General features: G+C 57.3%; 1 protein-coding gene across 5 annotated transcripts; it reads right to left on the bottom strand.

Moving 5' to 3' along the window:
* Positions 1-12,340: 12,340 nt before the first annotated feature.
* On the bottom strand, positions 12,341-19,152 carry ATG101 (autophagy related 101). Of its 5 annotated transcripts, none has more exons than XM_024737102.1 (4): positions 19,137-19,152; positions 18,459-18,615; positions 15,219-15,545; positions 12,341-13,042 (listed from the first exon to the last, which is right to left on the bottom strand). In XM_024737102.1, the coding sequence occupies exons 3-4, from the start codon at positions 15,468-15,470 to the stop codon at positions 12,638-12,640; spliced, it is 657 nt and encodes a 218-aa protein (XP_024592870.1). In that variant the 5' UTR covers positions 15,471-15,545; positions 18,459-18,615; positions 19,137-19,152; the 3' UTR covers positions 12,341-12,637. The 5 variants fall into 5 exon arrangements, with proteins under 5 accessions (XP_024592870.1, XP_024592869.1, XP_024592867.1 ...); XM_024737101.1 differs by lacking the exon at positions 19,137-19,152 and adding an exon at positions 18,938-18,993; XM_024737099.1 differs by lacking the exon at positions 19,137-19,152 and adding an exon at positions 18,726-18,931.
* Between the last annotated feature and the right edge of the window lie 656 nt (positions 19,153-19,808).

Here is a 19,808-nt window from a genome sequence, read left to right on the forward strand (position 1 = left end):
ATGCCACGGGGCAACTAAGCCTGTGCGCCACAACTACTGAGCTCGCACGCCTCAACTAGAGAGAGAAAAACCCTCATGTCGCAACTAGAGAGAAGCCCGTGTACCACAACAATAGATCCCCACGTGCCTCATCGAAGATCCCACGTGCCGCAACTAAGACCCGATGCAGCCAAATAAATAAATAAGTAAATCTTTTAAAAGAAAGAGCCCAGGGCCTGGGGCAGGGGAGCAGCCTCCTTCACCCGCAGGGCTGAGGGCTGAGCTGGAGGAATAGAAGAGGAGCAGAAAGGGAATCAGAGCTGGAGGGGGTCAGGGCTGAACGGTTCAGGACAGAGGCTGTGACGATGTCAGGCGGGCAAGGGCTCTTGCTGTTTGGTGAGGCTGAGACACGCGGGTGGGTGTGCCGAGAAGGGACACGAGACGTGTAACTGAACACTCGGATGGAGACTGCCAGGAGCGAGCCCAAGCTGGGGGAATGCCTGACAGGGACCCCCAGGCCTGAACAGGGGAAAGAGGCCAGCTGGGCAACGGGACGAGGAGGGTCAAAGGCCCAGAAGACATGGTGGAGAGCGGGCAAAGGTGACGAGAAGAGGGAGCAGAGACCCAAGAGGGCGGCAGCTTGGGGACCTCATTCTGGACTCCATCCTTGGAGCAGTGAAAACCCATGCTGGCAGGTGGCGATGGGGGCGTCCAATAGGGAATGGCTCGACAGTCTACTCTTTTTTTTTTTTTTTTGCGGTACGCGGGCCTCTCACTGTTGTGGCCTCTCCCGTTGCGGAGCACAGGCTCCGGACGCGCAGGCTCAGCGGCCATGGCTCACGGGACCAGCCGCTCCGCGGCATGTGGGATCTTCCCGGACCGGGGCACGAACCCGCGTCCCCTGCATCGGCAGGCGGACTCTCAACCACTGCGCCACCAGGAAGCCCAGTCTACTCCTTTTTAAAAGACCGCTCTGGTGCCCATGGAGAAGGGGTGGACTGAGAAGCACCGACGGACGTGGGGCTGTGGGTGAGGTGAGGCTGGTGGCCAGAGATGGAGCAAAGCTTTCTAAGGGGTAGAATGGACCCCATTTGGTGATGGGTGGCTGTGCAGGGGAAGGAGGGGGTGACTCAAGGACAACTGCTGGGGCGGAGGTGGTCCCCTCGCGAGGATACTGCACCCGGAACAAAGGGCTTCCTCCCTGACTTCCGCGCTCCCTCTCGCTCATTAATCTCCCGCCACACCAGCCTCGTTTCAGTCCCTCAGACATGCCAATCTCACTCCCACAAGAGGACCTTTTGCCCCGCTGTCCCTCTGGCAGGAACACTGTGCCCCAGCCCTCAGCCTGGCTAGATCCTCGTCTGCCCAGGTCTCGACGCAGATGCCGCCTCCTCGGAGAGGCTTTCCCTGACCACCTCCACCTACAGTCGGCCTGCAGGTCTCCGCCCCATTGCCCTGCTGTGCTACCATCTGCAAATGACCATTTGTTCACACGTCCGTCAAACAACCCCGCCCACCAGCACGGGGGCTCTGTGGCGGGGTCCCTCTGTCTCATTTACCACGTATTCTCCAGTGGCTGCTAGCGGAGCTGCTGAGGAAATCATCGCAGAACGGACCAGTGCGTTAACGCGGCATTCAGGACCCGGGTTAGGCTGGGGCTGCAGCTTTCAGAGCCATGGCATACAGATGGCGACTTAAGCTCCAGGAGAGCGGGGGGCACCCAGGGCAAGAGGGCAGGGTAAGAGGAAGGCCTCGGACAGTCCTGAGACGCTTGGCATGCAAGCCCTGGGCGAGGAGAGAGGAGGTGCTGGCACGGGACCTTCAGAGAGAGGTGAGACTGGGACGAGGCAAAGCAAGACCTCCCCAAGGGCTTGCGGCTGGGAGCCAGGGAGCCTGGATTCAACTCAGGCAGGCGCTCCAGGGACCTGGGGCCCATTCCCTGAAATCCACATCACCTCGGGGGTTCCCCAAAGTTGGTGTTATCCTTACCCCACTTCACTAATGAGGAAGAGGGTTTCAGTTACCCAGTGAGTGGTGGACCCAGAGTGTGGACCCACTATTGCAATGGAGACCATGGTTTCAGCGGCTCCCCTCCACAGCACCAAGCTTCCTCCCGAGTTATCACGGCAGTCACGGGGACAGCTGTGAAGAGGAGAGGTCGGCAGCAGGTTGAGTGGCCAGGAAAGCAGCTGAGATAAGAACTGAAAAGCAGGTTCAAGCAACCATCCGGGGGTGGATCGTGACCGGTCAGCGCCAGTGTAGACAGGAGCCAGGCTGGAGAGGAGTGAGTGGGAGGTGAGGACGCAGGGACGGCAAGCGGGGGTAACTTTGGAGACGTTTGACTGTAAAGATGAAGCAAGACACAGGGTAGTAACTGGAGGCGCCCTGGGTGCACAGGAGGGTTATTTTTAGGTGGAAGAAACCTGAGTGTTTTGAAGTTGGAGCCAGCAGAGAAGGAGTGGTTAAAGGAGCATTAAAAAAACTAAAGCGAAGGGGGTGAGGTGCAGAGGTGGAGAGAGCATCCAGTGTGGTGGAGCATCCTGGTGCCTCCTTTCTGTGAGAAGTAAGAGGTGAGGGCATCTGAGCAGAAAATGGGAGATGAGGGGTTGGGTGGGAGCAGGGGCAGGGTTGAGAGTGGGCGTGGTCCGCAGTAATTCAGCTTCGGCAGAGCTGCCCGAAGCCGCAAAGGGTCCTGTGCGGGTCTGGTGACCATTCTTGGTGCCATCAGTCCACCCAGGGGTGAGGTATTCTTTGGGGGCACTTGGCAGGCATCCAGGGCTGAGGTTGTGCCAGGAGGGCTCCATGCGAGGAGTGAGGTCAGGCAGTGGGCAAACGGGATTGGGGCAACGCACCACGGAGTCTGACCTGGAGGAGAAGGAAGTGGGGGTGGGGAGGCGCTGAGGGATAAGGAGGAAGTAGGGACAAATGAAAGTGTTGGAATACACAGAGTGCAAGAATAAAGGTGTGACATAAAGCACAGCAGCGTCTGAAGTAGGGACTTCAAAGACAGAGTAGTTTCCAGCTGTGTCAAGGTAAACAGAGGAACCGTGGGTGTGGGAGATGTGGCTCAGCCCTCCGGGCAGGATGCAGGCCTCACAGAATCACTGCAGCTTGGAAGGGAAGCACAGTAGCCATGGAGTAGGATGAGGTCTTCTGTGTGTGCGCTTTGTGTTGTTTTGTTTTGCCCAGGTGAGCCGTGTGTGTGTGTGTGTGTGTGTGTGTGTGTTAGAGCATTCACACATACAAAGGAGTAAACTATAGAAAGGAAACCCATCCCTCTCCCTGCAATGGCTTTGCCGGCCCAGAGGGACCACGTTCCCCCTTTCTTCTGTATGGGGCCTCCTCCCCCATCACGCAGGCTTAGGGCGGTGGTGGGGAGGAGTAGCTCAGGGAAGCCATGTGGTCCAGAAAGAAGCCTTCCGCCCTCCCTCCCTCCAGAACTGCGGGGGGTGGGGTGGGGCATGGACACGCCCCAGTTCCAAAATCCTTTGTTCCCCAACTCCCAAAATAGCTGGCTCCCCGGCTTCCCTCCCACCTCTCCGGGCACCCCTCCTCCATGGCCTACCATGTCCTCTCACCCTGCCCTTAAGGGGTGTCCTGCTTGGCCTGCTCCCTTCTCCCCCCAACCTGGTTCCTTCCCACAGCTCCATCTTCTGCCTCTAGAGTCACCATGGCCTGGCAGCCCCCCTGCTGAGCCCCAGCCCCATCCACTGATTATCCACCTTGGATGCCCCCAGCGTGCTTGCAACCCAACACACCTGAGCTGGACACATCACCGCCCCTCTGCCTGCGGCGCCCCCATCTGCAACAGCCATGAGCCAGTTTATGGGCACCCAGCCTCTGTTCACCCCAGGACTGAAACGGGATTAGATTTGGTGAGGCGACAGCCCGCTCCTTTAGGCCTTGTGGTCTGGGGTGTCTGAGTAGAGCACGTGACCGAGGCTTAGGACGTTCCATACTGTAGCACAGCACCTCCGGGGTAACACACAGTCACAGCTGCTCCCAGGGTTTGGCCTGAGGGACCTGGGACCTGAGGGACCCTAACCCCGCCCCTTTCATGATAGATATGAATCTGAGAGGCCATGAAGCCAACATCCCCTCTTCACATGGAGGCTGAGACTAATAACAGGCACACTTACTGTGCCAGGCTCCCTACACGTGGGGATCTCATTTCATCCTAACAAAACGTATACTAGCTCGGCCCCACTTTTCCCCACTCTGAAGAGGAGGGATTTGAGCCACGAGGGGTTAAGCACCTTGTAGAGAATGAGGTGCCAGCTTTCAAATCCAGGCACCTGATTCCAAGGCCTTGCTCTAACCACTAGACCACCCTGTCAGAGGCTGCAGACCAACCAGGCCACGGAAGGCATAGAGGCCAGGCCTGCTGTCACTGTCAGACCTGAGTCAGGGCAGACCTGAGGCCAGAACTGCCGCTAGCCTTTGCAGTTATGTGCAGTATAAGTTCCCCTCTGCTCAAGCCAAATATCTTTTGGGTTTCCTGTAAATTCAGACCAAAAAAGTCGTAACTGATAACACGGCCCCTCAGTGGGTGGCAGGCATCACCACCCGCTCAGTAATTCAGTCCAAGAGCTGGGGCTTCGTCCTCCCTGTTCCCTCTCCTTCATCTCTCACATCCAACTAGTGACCAAAGCCTGAATCCCAAACATCACTTGGATCTGTCCCCTTTTCTTTCCACCCCAGTCCAGGCCACCATTTTTTTTAAATAAATTTATTTATTTTATTTATCTATTTTTGGCTGCACTGGGTCTTCGTTGCTGTGCGCAGGCTTTCTCTAGTTGCGGCAAGCAGGGACTACTCTTCATTGTGGTGCATGGGCTTCTCATTGCAGTGGCTTCTCTTGCTGCGGAGCATGGGCTCTAGGCACGCGGGCTTCAGTAGTTGTAGCACGCGGGCTCAGTAGTTCTGGCGCACGGGCTTAGCTGCTCCGCGGCATGTGGGATCTCACCAGACCAGGGCTTGAACCTGTGTCCCCTGCACTGGCAGGCGGATTCTTAACCACTGCGCCACCGGGAAAGCCCTTTTGCTGGGTTTTGATCACAGCCTCCTCGCTGTCTCTCTACCTCCAGCCTGCTCCCACCCACAGACTTACCCCCCATTCCCTAAGATCCAGATCTTACCACGTCACTTCCCGGCTTAAAACCCTCCAGAGCCCTCACTGCCCCCAGGGTAAATTCCACTCCCGTCCAGGCTACCACGCCTCTGGTCTCCCGTCCCTTCACACCCAGCTCTACTTACCTGCTTCTAGGGTACCACCAGCCCCACACCCCACTACGCGTCTGCCCCGAATGTTCTTCTTCCCCTTCTTCGCTCTGTGAATGCCCATTCAGTACCCCTTCCTCTACAAGCCAAGCCAGTCACTCTCTGTTCTTGGCCCCGTCAACACTGGGCACTTCTTATTGTCTGTGTTAGCTTCAGTCTTTTTTTTTTTTTTTACAAACTTAATTTTTATTTTATTTATTTTTGGCTGTGTTGGGTCTTCGTTTCTGTGCGAGGGCTTTCTCTAGTTGCGGCAAGCGGAAGCCACTCTTCATCGCGGTGCACGGGCCTCTCACTATCGCAGCCTCTCTTGTTGCGGAGCACAGGCTCTGGACGCGCAGGCTCAGTAGTTGTGGCTCACAGGCCCAGTTGCTTCGCGGCATGTGGGATCCTCCCGGACCAGGGCTCGAACCCGTGTCCCCTGCATTGGCAAGCAGATTCCAAACCACTGCACCACCAGGGAAGCCCCTAGCTTCAGTCTTGTAAGCATCACTCTTTACCGGACTGTGAGCTCGTTGAGGGCAGGGCCTCTGCCTCATTCATCTCATCCCCAGCCCCAGAGCCAGCCCAGCACAGAGCAGTCACTCAATAAACACTCGTGGATAAGATGAATAAACGAAGTGTTCCCAGGAACAGGGTGGGGAGTGGGTGGCTCTATACCTTTTCTCTGGGGGTGGCCACGTTCGGAGGAAAAAATAACAGCGTCACAAGACGATCACAGCCTTTTATCTACAGACAAGCACACTATATATTTGATCCTCCTGCCATCGTTGCTTCCATTTTATGGATGAAGATACTGAGGTTCATGAAGGTCTACAGTGTAGAATTCAGCGCACACGCTCACAAAATCCACTCTTTTTTTGAGGCACAAGCTCTGGCCGGACTATGATCAGTCGTCAATAGGGCAGCTGAATGAAGACGTGTTATTGCCCACACTGGCCACAGGGGGGCAATCGATTGTTGACGTGAGAGTCACTGCCCCACTCCTACCCACCCTTGGAAAGCTCTGGATCTGGGTGTGGAACGGGAATAGCCAGCACTGAGGAGGGACCAGGGGAGAGGGGACGTGGCTGGGGTTTGCTATTTCAGGATCTGCCAGAAACAGTCCAAACTGGAGCGGGGCCCGGGGGCTACCGCTAATGCCAAGAGTCAGGAGCTGGAAACATAGACCGTGTACCCCAAACTTGCATTACCAGCATATTTAATAACAAGCCACAGGAAGAGATGGGGCAGTGATGGGGCACTGTTGGGGCACCCAAGACCTCCAAATGGGGGACAGTGACCCACAGCCCTCAGCAGGGACAAGTCACTGGCCTGTCAGACCACGGCCACCCTGCATCAGAGATGGGACAGGGCCCAGCAGGCAGAGGGCTGGTCAGCGTCTGCGGGCACTGAGCATCCTGGGGGTGTGGCCTCTTCAGTGCCCAGGACACACAGCAGTTGCCCGGGGGCCCATTCATTCCTGGAGCGCTGACCTCCCAGACCCACACCATGAGCACTTCAGGAGGTTGGATGGAGCAGATCAGAGGCAGCAGCTGAGTGCAAGGATCCCAAGTTGAGGTCTCACGACAATCCAGGTTTCTCCCAGGCTGTCATCTGCACCGCACATGCATCAAAGGTAGCAGGAGTTCCCCGTACAGCCAGTGCGCTGAAATGGGAGCTCTCTGGGAGACAGACCACGTAAGGCTCGGGAATCTGTAACAGACAGCCACCCCCTGTCTTTGCTGGGAAGGAAGCCAAGGAATGACAGACCTTTCCAGCTCAAAGTGAGACTCAGGGGCTGGAGGAAGGTTAAGCCAAGATGTCCACGCATCTGTGGCCCCGGCGTTTCCATCAAGGACAGCACAGGCTAATGGAGCTTGCTGGTGACCAGATGCCTGGCCTCACTCCACGGCACTCAGACCTACAGCCATCCCCCACCTCTCCCTCCCAGCCGGAGCCTGAGAAATGCCGTGACAGCACCACCCATTTCCCAATTTTCTCAATTATTTTCCTCCCCACTCAGTCTGACAGCCTTGACCAGGGTCAGAGTTCCATAGCAAACATCTCAGTATCTTTCTCCAGGAACACTGAGGTCTCCAGCACATGCCACGGGCCAGCTACCCAAGCACTGAGCTGAAGGGATAGCGAAGGCAGGAAGTTGGATGAAGAAAGCCTTTGCCTACCCCATCTTCTCTCACCCCACCGGGACACCCCCAGCCCTGCCCGGGTGTGAGCAGACACCATGATGCTGGGGGCACAGTCCGTCCCTCCATCAAATCTCTCTACACCTCTAACACCACCCAGACTTGAACCCAAAGGCCAACCCAAGTCATCACCTTGACCTCCGATCCCTCTGCTCTGTCCACTTGGATTTTCTTTCCATAGGTGTATATATTCCAGCTGACCCTCTGAGCTCACCCGCACCCTCAGGTTCGGGCCAGGAAAGCTTAGCCTAGCTGGTTGGGGAGTTGCTGAGGTAACTAGAAGGCCATTCCCAGCAGGAAGAAGGTATCTAGCAAGGCTGCCGGGAAGTAAGGATGGGAAGGAGGACACGGAGCGGGAGGGGGGGAGTTGAGGTTCCAGTTCCGGAAATCATATGACAAGTGTGGTGTGAAGGATCATTCTTTTGGGAAGAGAGGCCATATTTTGCATCAGCATCTCAAAGAGTGGTGAGAAATCAGGGAAAGAGAGGACAGAGCAAAGAGGGCAACCCAAGGGGTCCTTCTCACTCAGGGATGCCACCCCACCCCCTGAGCTCGGAATCAAGCAGGAGCCCCGGGGTCCAGTTCCGGCTCTGTCATTCACTTGAGCATGTCACTTTCTTCTCTCTGAGCTTCCCCATTTGTAAAGTGAAGGGTTCACAGCAGAACTGGAGACTGTCCCAGATGGGGAAGGAGAAAAGAGCATAGTATGGAGATGGGAGAAAGGATGGAAAGGCAGCAAATTCAGCAGAACTTATGGGCAAGGGGGTGGGCGAACCTGGACACAGTAAAGAGAGGGCATTCCAGCCCCTCCCCCAGGACACAGCAAAGGGAGGTGGGGAATGTCCCCGGGCTGGCCCGCCTCCCTAAGTCCAGGAGCAGTCACAAGCACACACACACACACACACACACATACACACACATCCCTGGCCAGCCCTCTCTCCAAGGGGGTGGGATCAGCATGCCTGAGGTGAGAAGTCCACAGCTCAGCAAGGCCAGTGTGGCACAGCTGTCCGGGATTAGCACCAAATCCTGGGCTGCCCTGTGCAGGGATCACGCGTCCTCAGCCTCACAGCTGCACCCTGCCCACTCCGGCCCCTCACCCCTCATCGGCCCCTCCTCTCCAGCACTCACTCCCTTCTCAGAGGGAAGCTGGGACCCGGCCTCTGCCCTGGCAGGCAGGGGAGGGGCTTTAGAGTGGGAGGGGCAAGAGAGGTCAGAGGCACCCCTGGTGAACAGCTCCACCCACAGAAACCTGGGAATCCCTTGGTACACCACTGAACAGAGGAGACAGACCCAGAAGGCTTCCCTCGCCAAACCCTATGGCTCTGCCCAAGGCAGCCTTGGCCTAGAATTACCTTGTCTTTAGGCCACCCAGGCCCTTCCCTCCAGATGGTTCCTGTCCTTGGAGAGGCAGAGGCAGGAGGGCCAGATGGAGCCCCTACAGCTGGGAACCCTCAGTCCCAGCTTCCTGGAGCAGCGTGCTCCTGAGGCCCCCCAGCTGTTAGGAATCTTGTCACCTACCCCCCCCACGCACACCCCAAAGCTCCTTGCTGTGGGCCACACACGTGCCCCCACCTGAGCAGGGGCTGGGGGGAGGAGGCCCCAGCACACCTCCCCATCCCCCAGGGTCATCCAGGCTCCTGGCTCTGCCCTAAAACTCGATCCACACTCCCATCCCTGCCCCAAGAGGGAGGCCACAGTGAGGAATCATACCCAAACCTCTCTCCGGGGAAAAGGCTTCCTGAAGGAGAGGACGGGAAGAAGCAGAAGCCGGGGGCCTGGGTTGGCTGAGTTCCTGTGGCCATGGCTCTCCCCAGCCTCCCAGTGGGATGGGCAGTGCTGCGGTGACACAAAGTTGGGCCTTAGCACTAGGTGGGGCTGGCGCAAAGCGGGGTGGCGTGGGTGCAGGGAAGAAGGGCTCCCCAGCACACTGTGGCCCCTCCAGACTCCCTCCTCTTTGATCCGCCCTGCTTCTCCCTCTCCCGCAGTTACACAGTGACCTAGAAAAAGGCCGTGGGTCGGGGCGCCACTGGGCTGGAGAGACGACCGGGCGAGGGAGGGAAGGGCAGCCTCTCCGCTCAGATCCCGGCACCCCTGGGATAGCCGCCGGCCCACCCCGTGGGCTTCCAGAGCTGGAACGGGAGTCGCTGAAAAGCTGGGTCTGTGGCTGAGCGCAGAGAGCCCGGTCAATACGACGGTTTCCAGCCCCTGCGCCCCCACTCCCAAGGCGCTGCGGCTCTCATCTGGACGGGCTCTCACCTGTGTGTGTGCGCGCGCGCGCGCGCGCGCCAGCATCGCCGGAGGGCTTCCCGCTGAAGCCGTCTGGCGCTGGGGGCCGCTCCCTCGAAGTCGGGCGTGGAGTCCGCGGGCCGCCGGGGGGCCGCGACCCCCGAGCGCAGCCGGACGCGCCTACGAGTCATCCTCGCCTCCGCTGGCGCCGCCGGGCTCTCCGTCCCGGGACGCGCGCAGCTCTCGGGCCAGCAGCGCCGTCAGACCCTGGGCGCGGAGCAGTAGGCCGGCGCCCAGGAACAGGAGTCCGCAGAGCACGAGCAGCGACAGCACGCCCAGCACCGCCGCCTGCACGGCGCGCGGCCCCTCGGGGGGCTCCGGCAGCACCCCCGACTGGTTGCAACAGGAGCTCAGCCAGGCGGCCCGGGCTGTGACGTCCGCCTGCGAGCCGTTCATGCTTCACGCCGGCTGCCCAGATGTGCTGGCGACCGCCAGATGTGCGGGAGCCCAGGGCCGGCGGGTGGGCGGCGGCCGCGTCAGGGAGGGGCCCAAGGGGCGGATCCCAGGCGCCGTGCGACCCCACCCCCTGCGTCGGAGCGTTCAGGCCCTTTTTAGACAAAGGGCTCCTCCAGTGTAGCTATGGCCCAGAATCCCAGGGCCGGTGTTACTTCTCGGCTCAAAGGCCCACACAACCACGCACGCACCCAAACCGGCCAAACCCAGGAGTCCCGTCCCCAGGGCTCTCCCTCCCCCTTAGCAAAGGTCAGGAGATAGCCCGCCCTCAGAATCCCGAAAGGATCTTCCAGGCCACATCCCAGGTGCTGGCTAGGGTGCTGCCCCCGCTGAGCGGGACACAGGACAAACAAGGGCCATCCCCACTCCTGGGCTTTCTGTCCCTGGGCCAAAAAGGTCAATACTGCTAGGTGGCCCAGGTGGCCACTGGGACAGGAGGCAAATAAGCAGCCTCTAGACACTTAGTGATCATAGCCTTCATCGTGCATCATCCCCTTGGGAGCCTCCTGGGGCCGGACAAGCAGACCAGTGCCTCCCTGGTCCCAGGGGAGGGAGATGGAGGGCAGGAGGACTTTAAGGCCTGCCCCCATTCCTTTGCTCAGGCCCCAGAGGTCAAGGAGAGTTACAGACCAAGGGGAAAGCATAGATCTGAGTCACCAGGGCTCCTGTCCTGACCTTGAGTAAATCAGTCCCCTACCTGCGGGAAATCACACCACCAAAAGGGATGGAGATGTTACTGAACTGCCCACTAAGGGGAGCTTGCTGCCAACTGGGTGTCCCACAGCCAAGCCAGGGTGGGAGACTGGCGCAGAGCCTGGCTGCAAAAAAGTAGAAAGTCTGGGGAAGCTGGGATGGAGGAAAAACCCTCCCGACCAGGTCTCCTGAGAACTGTAGCAACCCTGAGCTCAGTTTAAAACAAAGTCGCTGTCGGCAGACACCTGACTCAGCCAACTCCCCGGAAGGGAGGAGCTGACGGCCTCTAGGAGGAAAAGAAGGTCCCCCAGACTGCAGCGGGCCAGGTAGGATCACACCTCATCAAGGACTTGCTGAGAATTGGCCTTCCCCATCTCCAAACCCCTGAGAACCTCCTGAGTTCTCCAACTCCCCGGTGCCCCAGAGGTCAAGGGTAGGACATCAGAAAACCCCTCATGAAACAGCACACGGCCAAGAGTGGCTTGGGGTGAGAAAAACGTGCAAACACTTCCTGGCCATCCTGGCGCCTAACTGCTACAGGACCATGGACAAGACCCCAAGCCCCTTTCTCCCTTAGCACAGCTGCTTATGCGCTGCTCACTTAGTTTGGTTAGAACTGGCACCTATGTAACAAAAAGCATTGTAAAATATGGAAGACTAAATCAATGAAAAGCACACAGTGCAGTTCACCGGTTTTGAGCACACTTGCCTAGAAATGAGTGAGTTACCAATGTCCTAACAACTGGCGAGGGCCAGCCCAAACTGGAAGAAGTGTTACCAGACACCAGTCTCAAGGTGGCCAATCTCTCTCCAGAGAGAGAAACACCAGATCAAATGAGCTTTCTGGTGCAAGTGGGGGCCTGTGTGTGCTCTATGAAGACAGAGGAGATATTCTTTGGGGTCATCTGAAGGAAGACCAGATAATATAAAAGGCAGGCATGTCATAGCTCCCTTAGGAAGGGAGGAGAAATAGCACAGCCATATCCAAAAGCAGCAGATCCTGATCTGTGCCCTCACTCATGGGACTGAGCATGGTCACACCTGCTTATGTGAATGTCCAACGAAGTACAAAATCAATCAGCTTTCATCTGTCTTTAATCCCATCCGCCCACTCCCCTCATCTTGGAATAATGCTCTCAACACACACGTGTGTCCTGGCAGGCCTGCTATGAAAGTGTTAATGTTTTGGGCTTCCCTGGTGGTGCAGTGGTTGAGAGTCCGCCTGCCGATGCAGGGGACACAGGTTCGTGTCCCGGTCCGGGAGGATCCCACATGCCGTGCAGCGGATGGGCCCATGAGCCACGGCCGCTGAGCCTGCGCATCCGGAGCCTGCGCGTCCGGAGCCTGTGCTCCGCAACGGGAGAGGCCACAACAGTGAGAGGCCTGCGTACCGCAAAAAAAAAAAAAAGTGTTAATGTTTCAGGCCAGAACACCAGCCAAGGTAGAGATGGCTCAACCCAAACTCACATTCTCAACTTTATTCACCATCCTAGTGATGGCTCCTCTGTACAGCGTAGGAAAGGGGACCCCCACCAGGGGTGCGGAGAGACAGTGTAGGCCGGACTTGACCATCAGTGAAGGTGACAAGGATGACCAGAGACTGGCAACCACACACCAGGAAGCCAGGGGTGGCCCTTCCAGATCTCATCAAGGACCTGGAGCGGGCTCCAGAGCCCCAAGGGCTAACAGGGCCTAACAGTACGATCCCCAGAAGCCAAGGTCCGCAAGCCATCAAGGAGCGCCCGAGGCCCCAGCGACGCCTAGAGGGCCAGGGTGTCTTTGATGAGCCTGCGCATGGTGGTGGTGACGGAGGAGCCCAGGGCGTCGGTGATTTGGAAGGAGATCTTGTAGAGGTAGGGCTGCACGTCCCGCAAGCCTGTGTCAAACACGTTGTCCACCTCCGACTGCGTGGGCATCTTGGGCAGGTACTCGTGCCGGTTCATCACCTCTACGATGTTGGTGATCTTCTCGCAGAGCTTCTCACCCACCTTCTCCCGGCAGATCTGCCGTTCCTGCTCCGTGGCCAGGGCCACCACGTGCACCTTGACCGTCCACACCTCCCAGGGGATGCACTCGTCTGAGAAAGGCCAGCGAGACTTCTTCTTCTGATAGAACTCCAAGGACATCTGGCCCAGCCCATCGCCCCCGGAGTTTCGCAGAGCATCCTGGGGAAGGAGGAGCAAGAGTGAGCAGGCCAAAGCCTCCGAGGGGCTCTTGCCCCGAGGGCCTGCTTCCTATGCCCCAGGGAGCTGCTCTCCTAGCTTCTTCAGTCCCCCGGGAGGGCAGGGAATGAGACCCAGAGAGTAAAGGATTCGTGTGAAGTGCCACAGCCAACTGCCGGCCTAAAGCTGAATGGTCCAAGCAAACAAAATCTGTGTGCTCACCCAACTCCTCCAGCTTTGCTCGGAAGTGATGTCTTTAAGCAGATATTGTGGGCCAGGCTCTTTACATACACGATCCTTCTCGCTCCTCTCAACAACTCTGTGTGGCAGGTATATAACCTCCATTTGACGGAGGCAGAATGAGGCTGAGTCACTGGCAAGTTACCTTGCCAAAGTCCCAGGCCAGTGGATGACGGCGCCAGGGTTTGAATCCAGATCGTCTGATTTCAAAATCTCTGCCTTTCAACTTTACAAGAAGGACCTTCCTTCTCCTTCCACAACCCCACCCCTTTGGCCCCCATCCTTCAGAAGGTTCTCCAGAATCACCTTCTCTCTAACGTCTCCTTCTCCCCAGGCCAATTACGCAGTCCTACCTCATTCACTCAATGACAACCTAAACTCACAGCCTCTAAAGAAAAGCCCGGTGGTCCTTAAATAGAGAGACAAAAGCCAAGGAACCGAAGGGGGACAGGAGGGGAAGGACAGACCAGACCTGGAGCTTCTCCCTCCTCTCCTCTGAGAAGCCAACGGGGCCACCCTCCTCTCCTCTGAGAAGCCAACGGGTCTCATCCGATAAATCTGCCTGCCCCCCTGTGGGGTGTGGCGACCCCACACTCCTCCTAATGCAGCCGAGACCCTAAAGCGCCTTTCCATCTGAGTCAGGGCCAACCCAGAAGGTAAGGATGCCTCCCTCAAGTCCTTAACTGCCCATCAGGAATAAGTCTCTCCTTCACGAACAAACCAAGCTCGTGTGCCCTCAGCTGACAGTAGTAACAGCTGTCACTTCTATAGCGCTTCCTGTGCGCAGGCTGTGAAGCACTTGACATATCTGACTCATCTAATCCTCATGGTGCATATACCCCACGAGGTGGGTACAATTTTCATCCTGATTTTACACACAGTGAAACTGAGGCTGGGAGGAGTGGAGTCACTTGCCCAAGGTCACACACTTGCTGGGTGGTAGAGCCTGGCTCGACTCTGTGCTCTTAAGAGTCCACTGTGCTCCCCGTGCCGCTCATAGGCATCTGGAGGACAGAGGGCTGAGTACCGCTGCCTCCCTTTGAAGGGGGACTGGGAAACTCTTATGAACTTGCCCTTTCTGGCCTTGGAGGGATGGAGGTGGGGAGCCCACTGTGGCCTGGAAGAGGGTCCACCCCCTGCAAGGATCACACCTCTGTGGAATGGGAGTCAGACAGACAACCCTCCTCCTCTGACCTCAGGGAACACCTTAAGAGAAATTCCCTTGGTTACTTTAAAATTTAAAAATATGCACTCATCGGGGCTTCCCTGGTGGCGCAGTGGTTGAGGGTCCGCGGCTGGGCCCGTGAGCCATGGCTGCTGAGCCTGCGCGTCCGGAGCCTGTGCTCCGCAACGGGAGAGGCCACAGCAGTGAGAGGCCCGCGTACCGCAAAAAAATAGTGAAACACTGCAACATTGAATGAAGACAAAATAAAAACCATGCCTCCATGCCCACCCCGAGGTGACCAACATTAGCAGAACGGCGTGTCCCATCCACCTTTCCCCTCACCCTTACAGGCACACACAGACACGTGCCACGCTGCCCAAGAGACACTCCACTCGGATGCCCACTGCCTGAGCCCAGCATCCCTCCCTCTCAGGGAGTTTCATATAAGAAAGGCCCAAATGTGGAAGCAGAGCAGAGGGGTATCAGGAGAGAGAGCTGCAGGGTCAGAGAAGGTCAAGAGCACCGGGGCAGCGATCCCCCAGGGGCCCTGACCGCCAACGCTCCGAGGGCTTCCTGCTCTGCTTCCTTGTATTTTTACCAGGTCCCCTCACCTCCCCGCCCCCCACCACGCCCTCCTCACCCACAGAAGCTCTGAAAGCTCCTCTTCCTTAGAACCTGAAAGAACCCGACAAGTACACCCAGGAAGGGCAAGCTGACCCAGCAGCAAGCCGGGGCGGGGTGGGGCCGCCTGCCGCCCACCGCGCCCCACCTTACCCTGAACTCCCCGACGACCTTGCGCAGGGCGCGGTCCAACTCCTCAGAGGAGACGCGCACGTAGGTGAAGTCGATGAAGTCGCAGTCAACGTCCTGGGTGCCCACGGTGCCGATGGAGTAGGTGCCCTCCTTCTTGTAGTGGAACTTGCCGGTGCTGCGGTGCAGGAGCACGGTGTGCAGCACGGCCAGCATGGCCTCCTCCACCTGCCGCCCCTCCACCGACACCTCCAGCACCTCCGAGCGACAGTTCATCTCGTAGCCGGCAGCCCACGCTGGGGTCGGGACGAGAGTAAAGACAGGGGAGCTTCGCCCCACCCGGGCACCGCCCTGCAAAAGGAGCCGTATCAGATGTGGACGCCTTCTGCATGACCCACGTGTCACCTGTTCACTTCCTTCCAGGCCCGGCCCAGCCCCTGACGCCGCAGCCCGTCCCTGCACTGAGCAGCACGTGCTGGCAGAGAATCACAGACTCTCGGGATCGGAGAAGGGGAGAGCCTCAAAGTTACCAGTCCAAACACCCAGCCCAGGCCTGAATTCCATGACGGTATGCAGCGCGGCTTATGGCAAATGCTCACTGTGCAACACCTATCGGCCCCTGCCCTTGAGAAGCTGCCAGGATGGAGGAGAGACAGGCAGGTAAACACTACCAGAGTGGTGAGACTACACGGTGGGAATAAGAAGAAAAGGAAGATTGGAAGCTGATTTCCTGGGATCTTGAATGACCAGGTTAAGGCATCTGGACTCTGTCCCGAGGGCAGTGAAGAGCCAATGCATCACTGCCCAACACTGAATCTGCGCATCAGAAAGGTAACTCTGGTTGACAAGCAAAGAATGGCTCGTCACTATTTTGGGGTCACGGACTGCTGAGAAGTCAGTGAAAGCTAAGAAGACTGGACTTGAAAACCTGACTGACACATACACACCACATCTCACGTTTCCGTCCACAGACTGAGGTAAAAACTTGCCAATTTAAGGCAGAAAGGGCTGGGCAAGGAGTCCAGGTAGAGGCCACTACAATAGTGACAGTTACAGAGACAGTGCCACGGGATATGGGAGAGTGGAGTACAGAGTGTGGGGTTTTCACGTCCAAAGGGCCTGGGTCTGAATCCCAGCTCTCCTATATCCTGCTCTGTGACCTTGAGCAAATCATTCAACCTCGGAAGTCTATTTTCTCATCTGTAAATTTGGATCGTTATGAGGATGAAATAAAATAACACATGTAAAACACAGCAGAACAGTGGTTAAGAGCAGTGACTCTGGGCTTCCCTGGTGGCGCAGTGGTTGAGAGTCCGCCTGCCGATGCAGGGGACACGGGTTCGTGCCCCAGTCCGGGAAGATCCCACGTGCCGCGGAGCAGCTGGGCCTGTGAGCCATGGCCGCTGAGCCTGTGCATCCGGAGCCTGTGCTCCGCGACGGGAGACACCACAACAGTGAGAGGCCCGCGTACCGCAAGGAAAAAAAAAAGAGCAGTGACTCTAAAGCCAGACGGCCTGGGTTGGAACCCCGGCTCTGCCAACTGCTGACTGTGTGATGTGATCATGGACAAGCTGCCTCACCCCTATGTGCCTCAGTTTCCCCAATCTATAAAAAGGGCATATTCACAATAGCTACCTCGAAAGGGTCGTCTCAAGGACAGGATGAGTAAGTATCTGTAAAGCACTTAAAGCAGCTCCTGACAAGTAGTATTAGCTGCTATGATTATTCCATCGTCATTGATGAGAGATGACGCAAGGCTACAGGACAGGACTAGTAGAGAGAGTGGGAATGAAAGAAGAGACTTGAGGGCTTCCCTGGTGGCGCAGTGGTTAAGAATCCGCCTGCCAATGCAGGGGACACGGGTTCAAACCCTGGTCTGGGAAGATCCCACATGCCACAGAGCAATGAAGTCCATGCGCCACAACTACTGACTGAGCCTGTGCTCTAGAACCCGCAATATAAAACTACCGAGCCCGTGCTTCACAACTACTGAAGCCCACGTGCCTAGAGCCCACGCTCTGCAACAAGAGAAGCCACTGCAATGAGAAGCCCACGCACCGCAACCAAGTGTAGCCCCTGCTCGCCACAACTAGAGAAAGCCCACGCGCAGCAAAGAAGACCCGACATAGCCAAAAATAAAATAAATAAATTTTAAAAATTAAAAAAAAAAGAACAGACTTGAGAACCAGAACTTCATCAGTAACTGAATATGAGCCCAGCAGGAGAGGGTTCAGCCTACACACCTCCCCTGACAGACAATTCACTACCTCTCCCAGCAGGCCATTCCGTCTTTTCAAAGCTCTACTCAGTGATTCCCTCTACGGAAGGAATCTCTTAGTGCTTCAAACCACTAAACTTAGTTTTGATATCAAGAGCCACACACAGAGTAAGTCTCACCCTTTTTCCACAAAGGAGCCTTTCAGATATTTAAAGGCAACTCTTCCATCACCCCCTTACCCCTCCCCCCCCCACGCCCCATCTACAGGTTAAAGGTCTCCAGTCCCCATAAACATGCCAGCTTGACATCACATCTTATCTCCTCAAGTCTGGCAGCTCTCTTCAAAGTGTATTGGTTTGTCTCTTTGTCCCTGAGACAGGGCAGCAGTCCATGGACTGCTCAGAAATCAAGCTGGCTCTGCCTCTCGCTTGGCAATCAGCCCAGGACTACCTGTATTATCGGTTATCTTTTCACAGGTGTTAATCTTGACTGATCTCTCCAACTAGGCAGACGATTCCTTGAGGGCAGGGACTGTATCCTAGTCATCACTGGAATCTCAGTATACCTGATTCCTAGTACAAAGTGACTGCCCAATTCATCCTGATGCAGGAATTGTTGCTGGGTTGCTTCTCCAGTCTAACTCCATCCAGCAATTTCCCATCTAAAGATTCCCAGCTCTGGTCCAGCTCCCCTTTCTTCCACAAACCCCCTCTTGTATCCCCCGCAAACCTTCAAACAGGCCATCCATCTCTTCACTTTTGGCCCAAACCCAGGCTCTTCCCTCATTCTCAGCGCCACTCCACTCCTTCAGGAAGTCAATACTAACCAACCTCAGCCTCCTTCCCAACGCGGCCACCTTTGGTCTGTGATGAGCTTCTCTGCTCCCTCTCCCCCGACCCCGGTGAGCAGGGGACTTCTCCAAGGCAGGGCCTGGGAAGTCTCGTCCCTTTGGTGCCCCCAAGGCCCAGATCTGCAGAGCACAGGCGCAGAGGCTGACTGATGCCTTCTCTGAGTCAGGCCGGAGCCCAGGGTACCCCCATCCTCACCTTACGCAGAGAGGCTGGAGCGCGGGTCCCTCAGGCTGGATCTTGCCCTTCCTCCTCCTCAGGCGCAGGTAAGCCCTCCGCAGGTGCGATCTCCGCAGGTACGATCTCCGCAGGTACGCCGCAAACTCCGCGCGCCCAAGGAGCCGCAAGAAATGGGCTGAACGCAAAAACACACAGTTATTCGGCTCCGCATCAAGAAACCCCGGCCGGACGCAGGAAGGATTTCCCGTCCGAGTCGCGTTTCTCCAGCCACCAGTCCCGGCGAACCTCCACGGTCCAGGGCTACGCGGGAGAAGCGGACTCCTCCAGGTCTCGGGAGCGGCGCCCCGCGCCCAGCCTGGCCGGTCCCGGGAGCTCGAGGCGCGCCGGCGCTCGTACAACAGAAGGGGGCACACGGCTAAATCGGCCCCCCACCTCCCCGAATCCCCGTCCTAGACCTTCGGGCCACGCAACCGCCCACCCCGCGGGCGACAGATCACCTCGGCAGGAGGCGGTGCCGGCGCCGGAAGCCCTGACCCTCCTCTGCGAGCCTGGCCGGTCCCACCTGCTCCATCGGCCTCCGGCGGGGGCGTGAGCGGGGCTGGCCGAGCCCTGACACTAGTGCAGCTACCCAGATCGTTCTACGTCCACTCCAGAGGACAAAAAGAATCATACGCTGCTCTATAATTTGAAATCTACCTGTTTCTGGGTTACCTATCAGCTTTTAAGATTTGATGGTAAGAAGTATCTCCCTCATTTGGACGAGTCCATTCACTCCCACCACCGAGGATGTTGTTGTGTTTCGTCTGGAACAACTCACTTCCGCCATAGAGATTAGAGGGAAGGAGGGGCCTGATGGGCTCTGTGCTGCCTCCCTTGGCCGAGAGTAGTCATCGGCGGCGAGCCACCCCTGGAACGGAGCCCCAAGTCTGGGCTCAGAGGCCTGCAAGGGGCATCGATCCCCCAAGATGAGGGGCATGCCATTTGGAGAGGTGCCCTGGAGATGAGCTCAAGCCAGTGTTCTGAGTGAATGGCAAAACTTTAGCTTGTTCAATGTGCACGACAGACAAGATCCCTGGCCCCACAAAGATGCTGGACAAAGGGGCTTAAACCTTACTCCGTTATCTTCACACAGGAGCACTTTGGTGCTCTGCCATGACGGATCTGGTGACATTTCTTGTAAAGCTTGTAATTCTGCCATTGCCTCTGTGTGTGCCTCTTGATGTCATTCATCCATTCTTTTTTTTTTAGCTGTGGCCTCTCCCGCCGCGGAGCACAGGCTGCAGATCCGCAGGCTCAGTAGCCATGTCTCAGGGGCCCAGCCACTCCGCGGCACGTGGGATCCCCCCAGACCGGGGCACGAACCCGCGT

Source organism: Neophocaena asiaeorientalis, unplaced genomic scaffold (assembly GCF_003031525.2).
Source record: "Neophocaena asiaeorientalis asiaeorientalis breed wild unplaced genomic scaffold, Neophocaena_asiaeorientalis_V1.1 scaffold134, whole genome shotgun sequence".
Taxonomy (NCBI): Eukaryota; Metazoa; Chordata; class Mammalia; order Artiodactyla; family Phocoenidae; genus Neophocaena; species Neophocaena asiaeorientalis.

Excerpts from the sequence above, each read along its gene's own strand:
- ATG101 (XM_024737102.1), bottom strand. The coding sequence starts at position 15,470 with ATGAACTGTCGCTCGGAGGTGCTGGAGGTGTCGGTGGAGGGGCGGCAG. Across the intron at positions 13,043-15,218 it reads AGGTCGTCGGGGAGTTCAGG|GATGCTCTGCGAAACTCCGG; the intron begins GTAAGGTGGGGC and ends CTCCTTCCCCAG.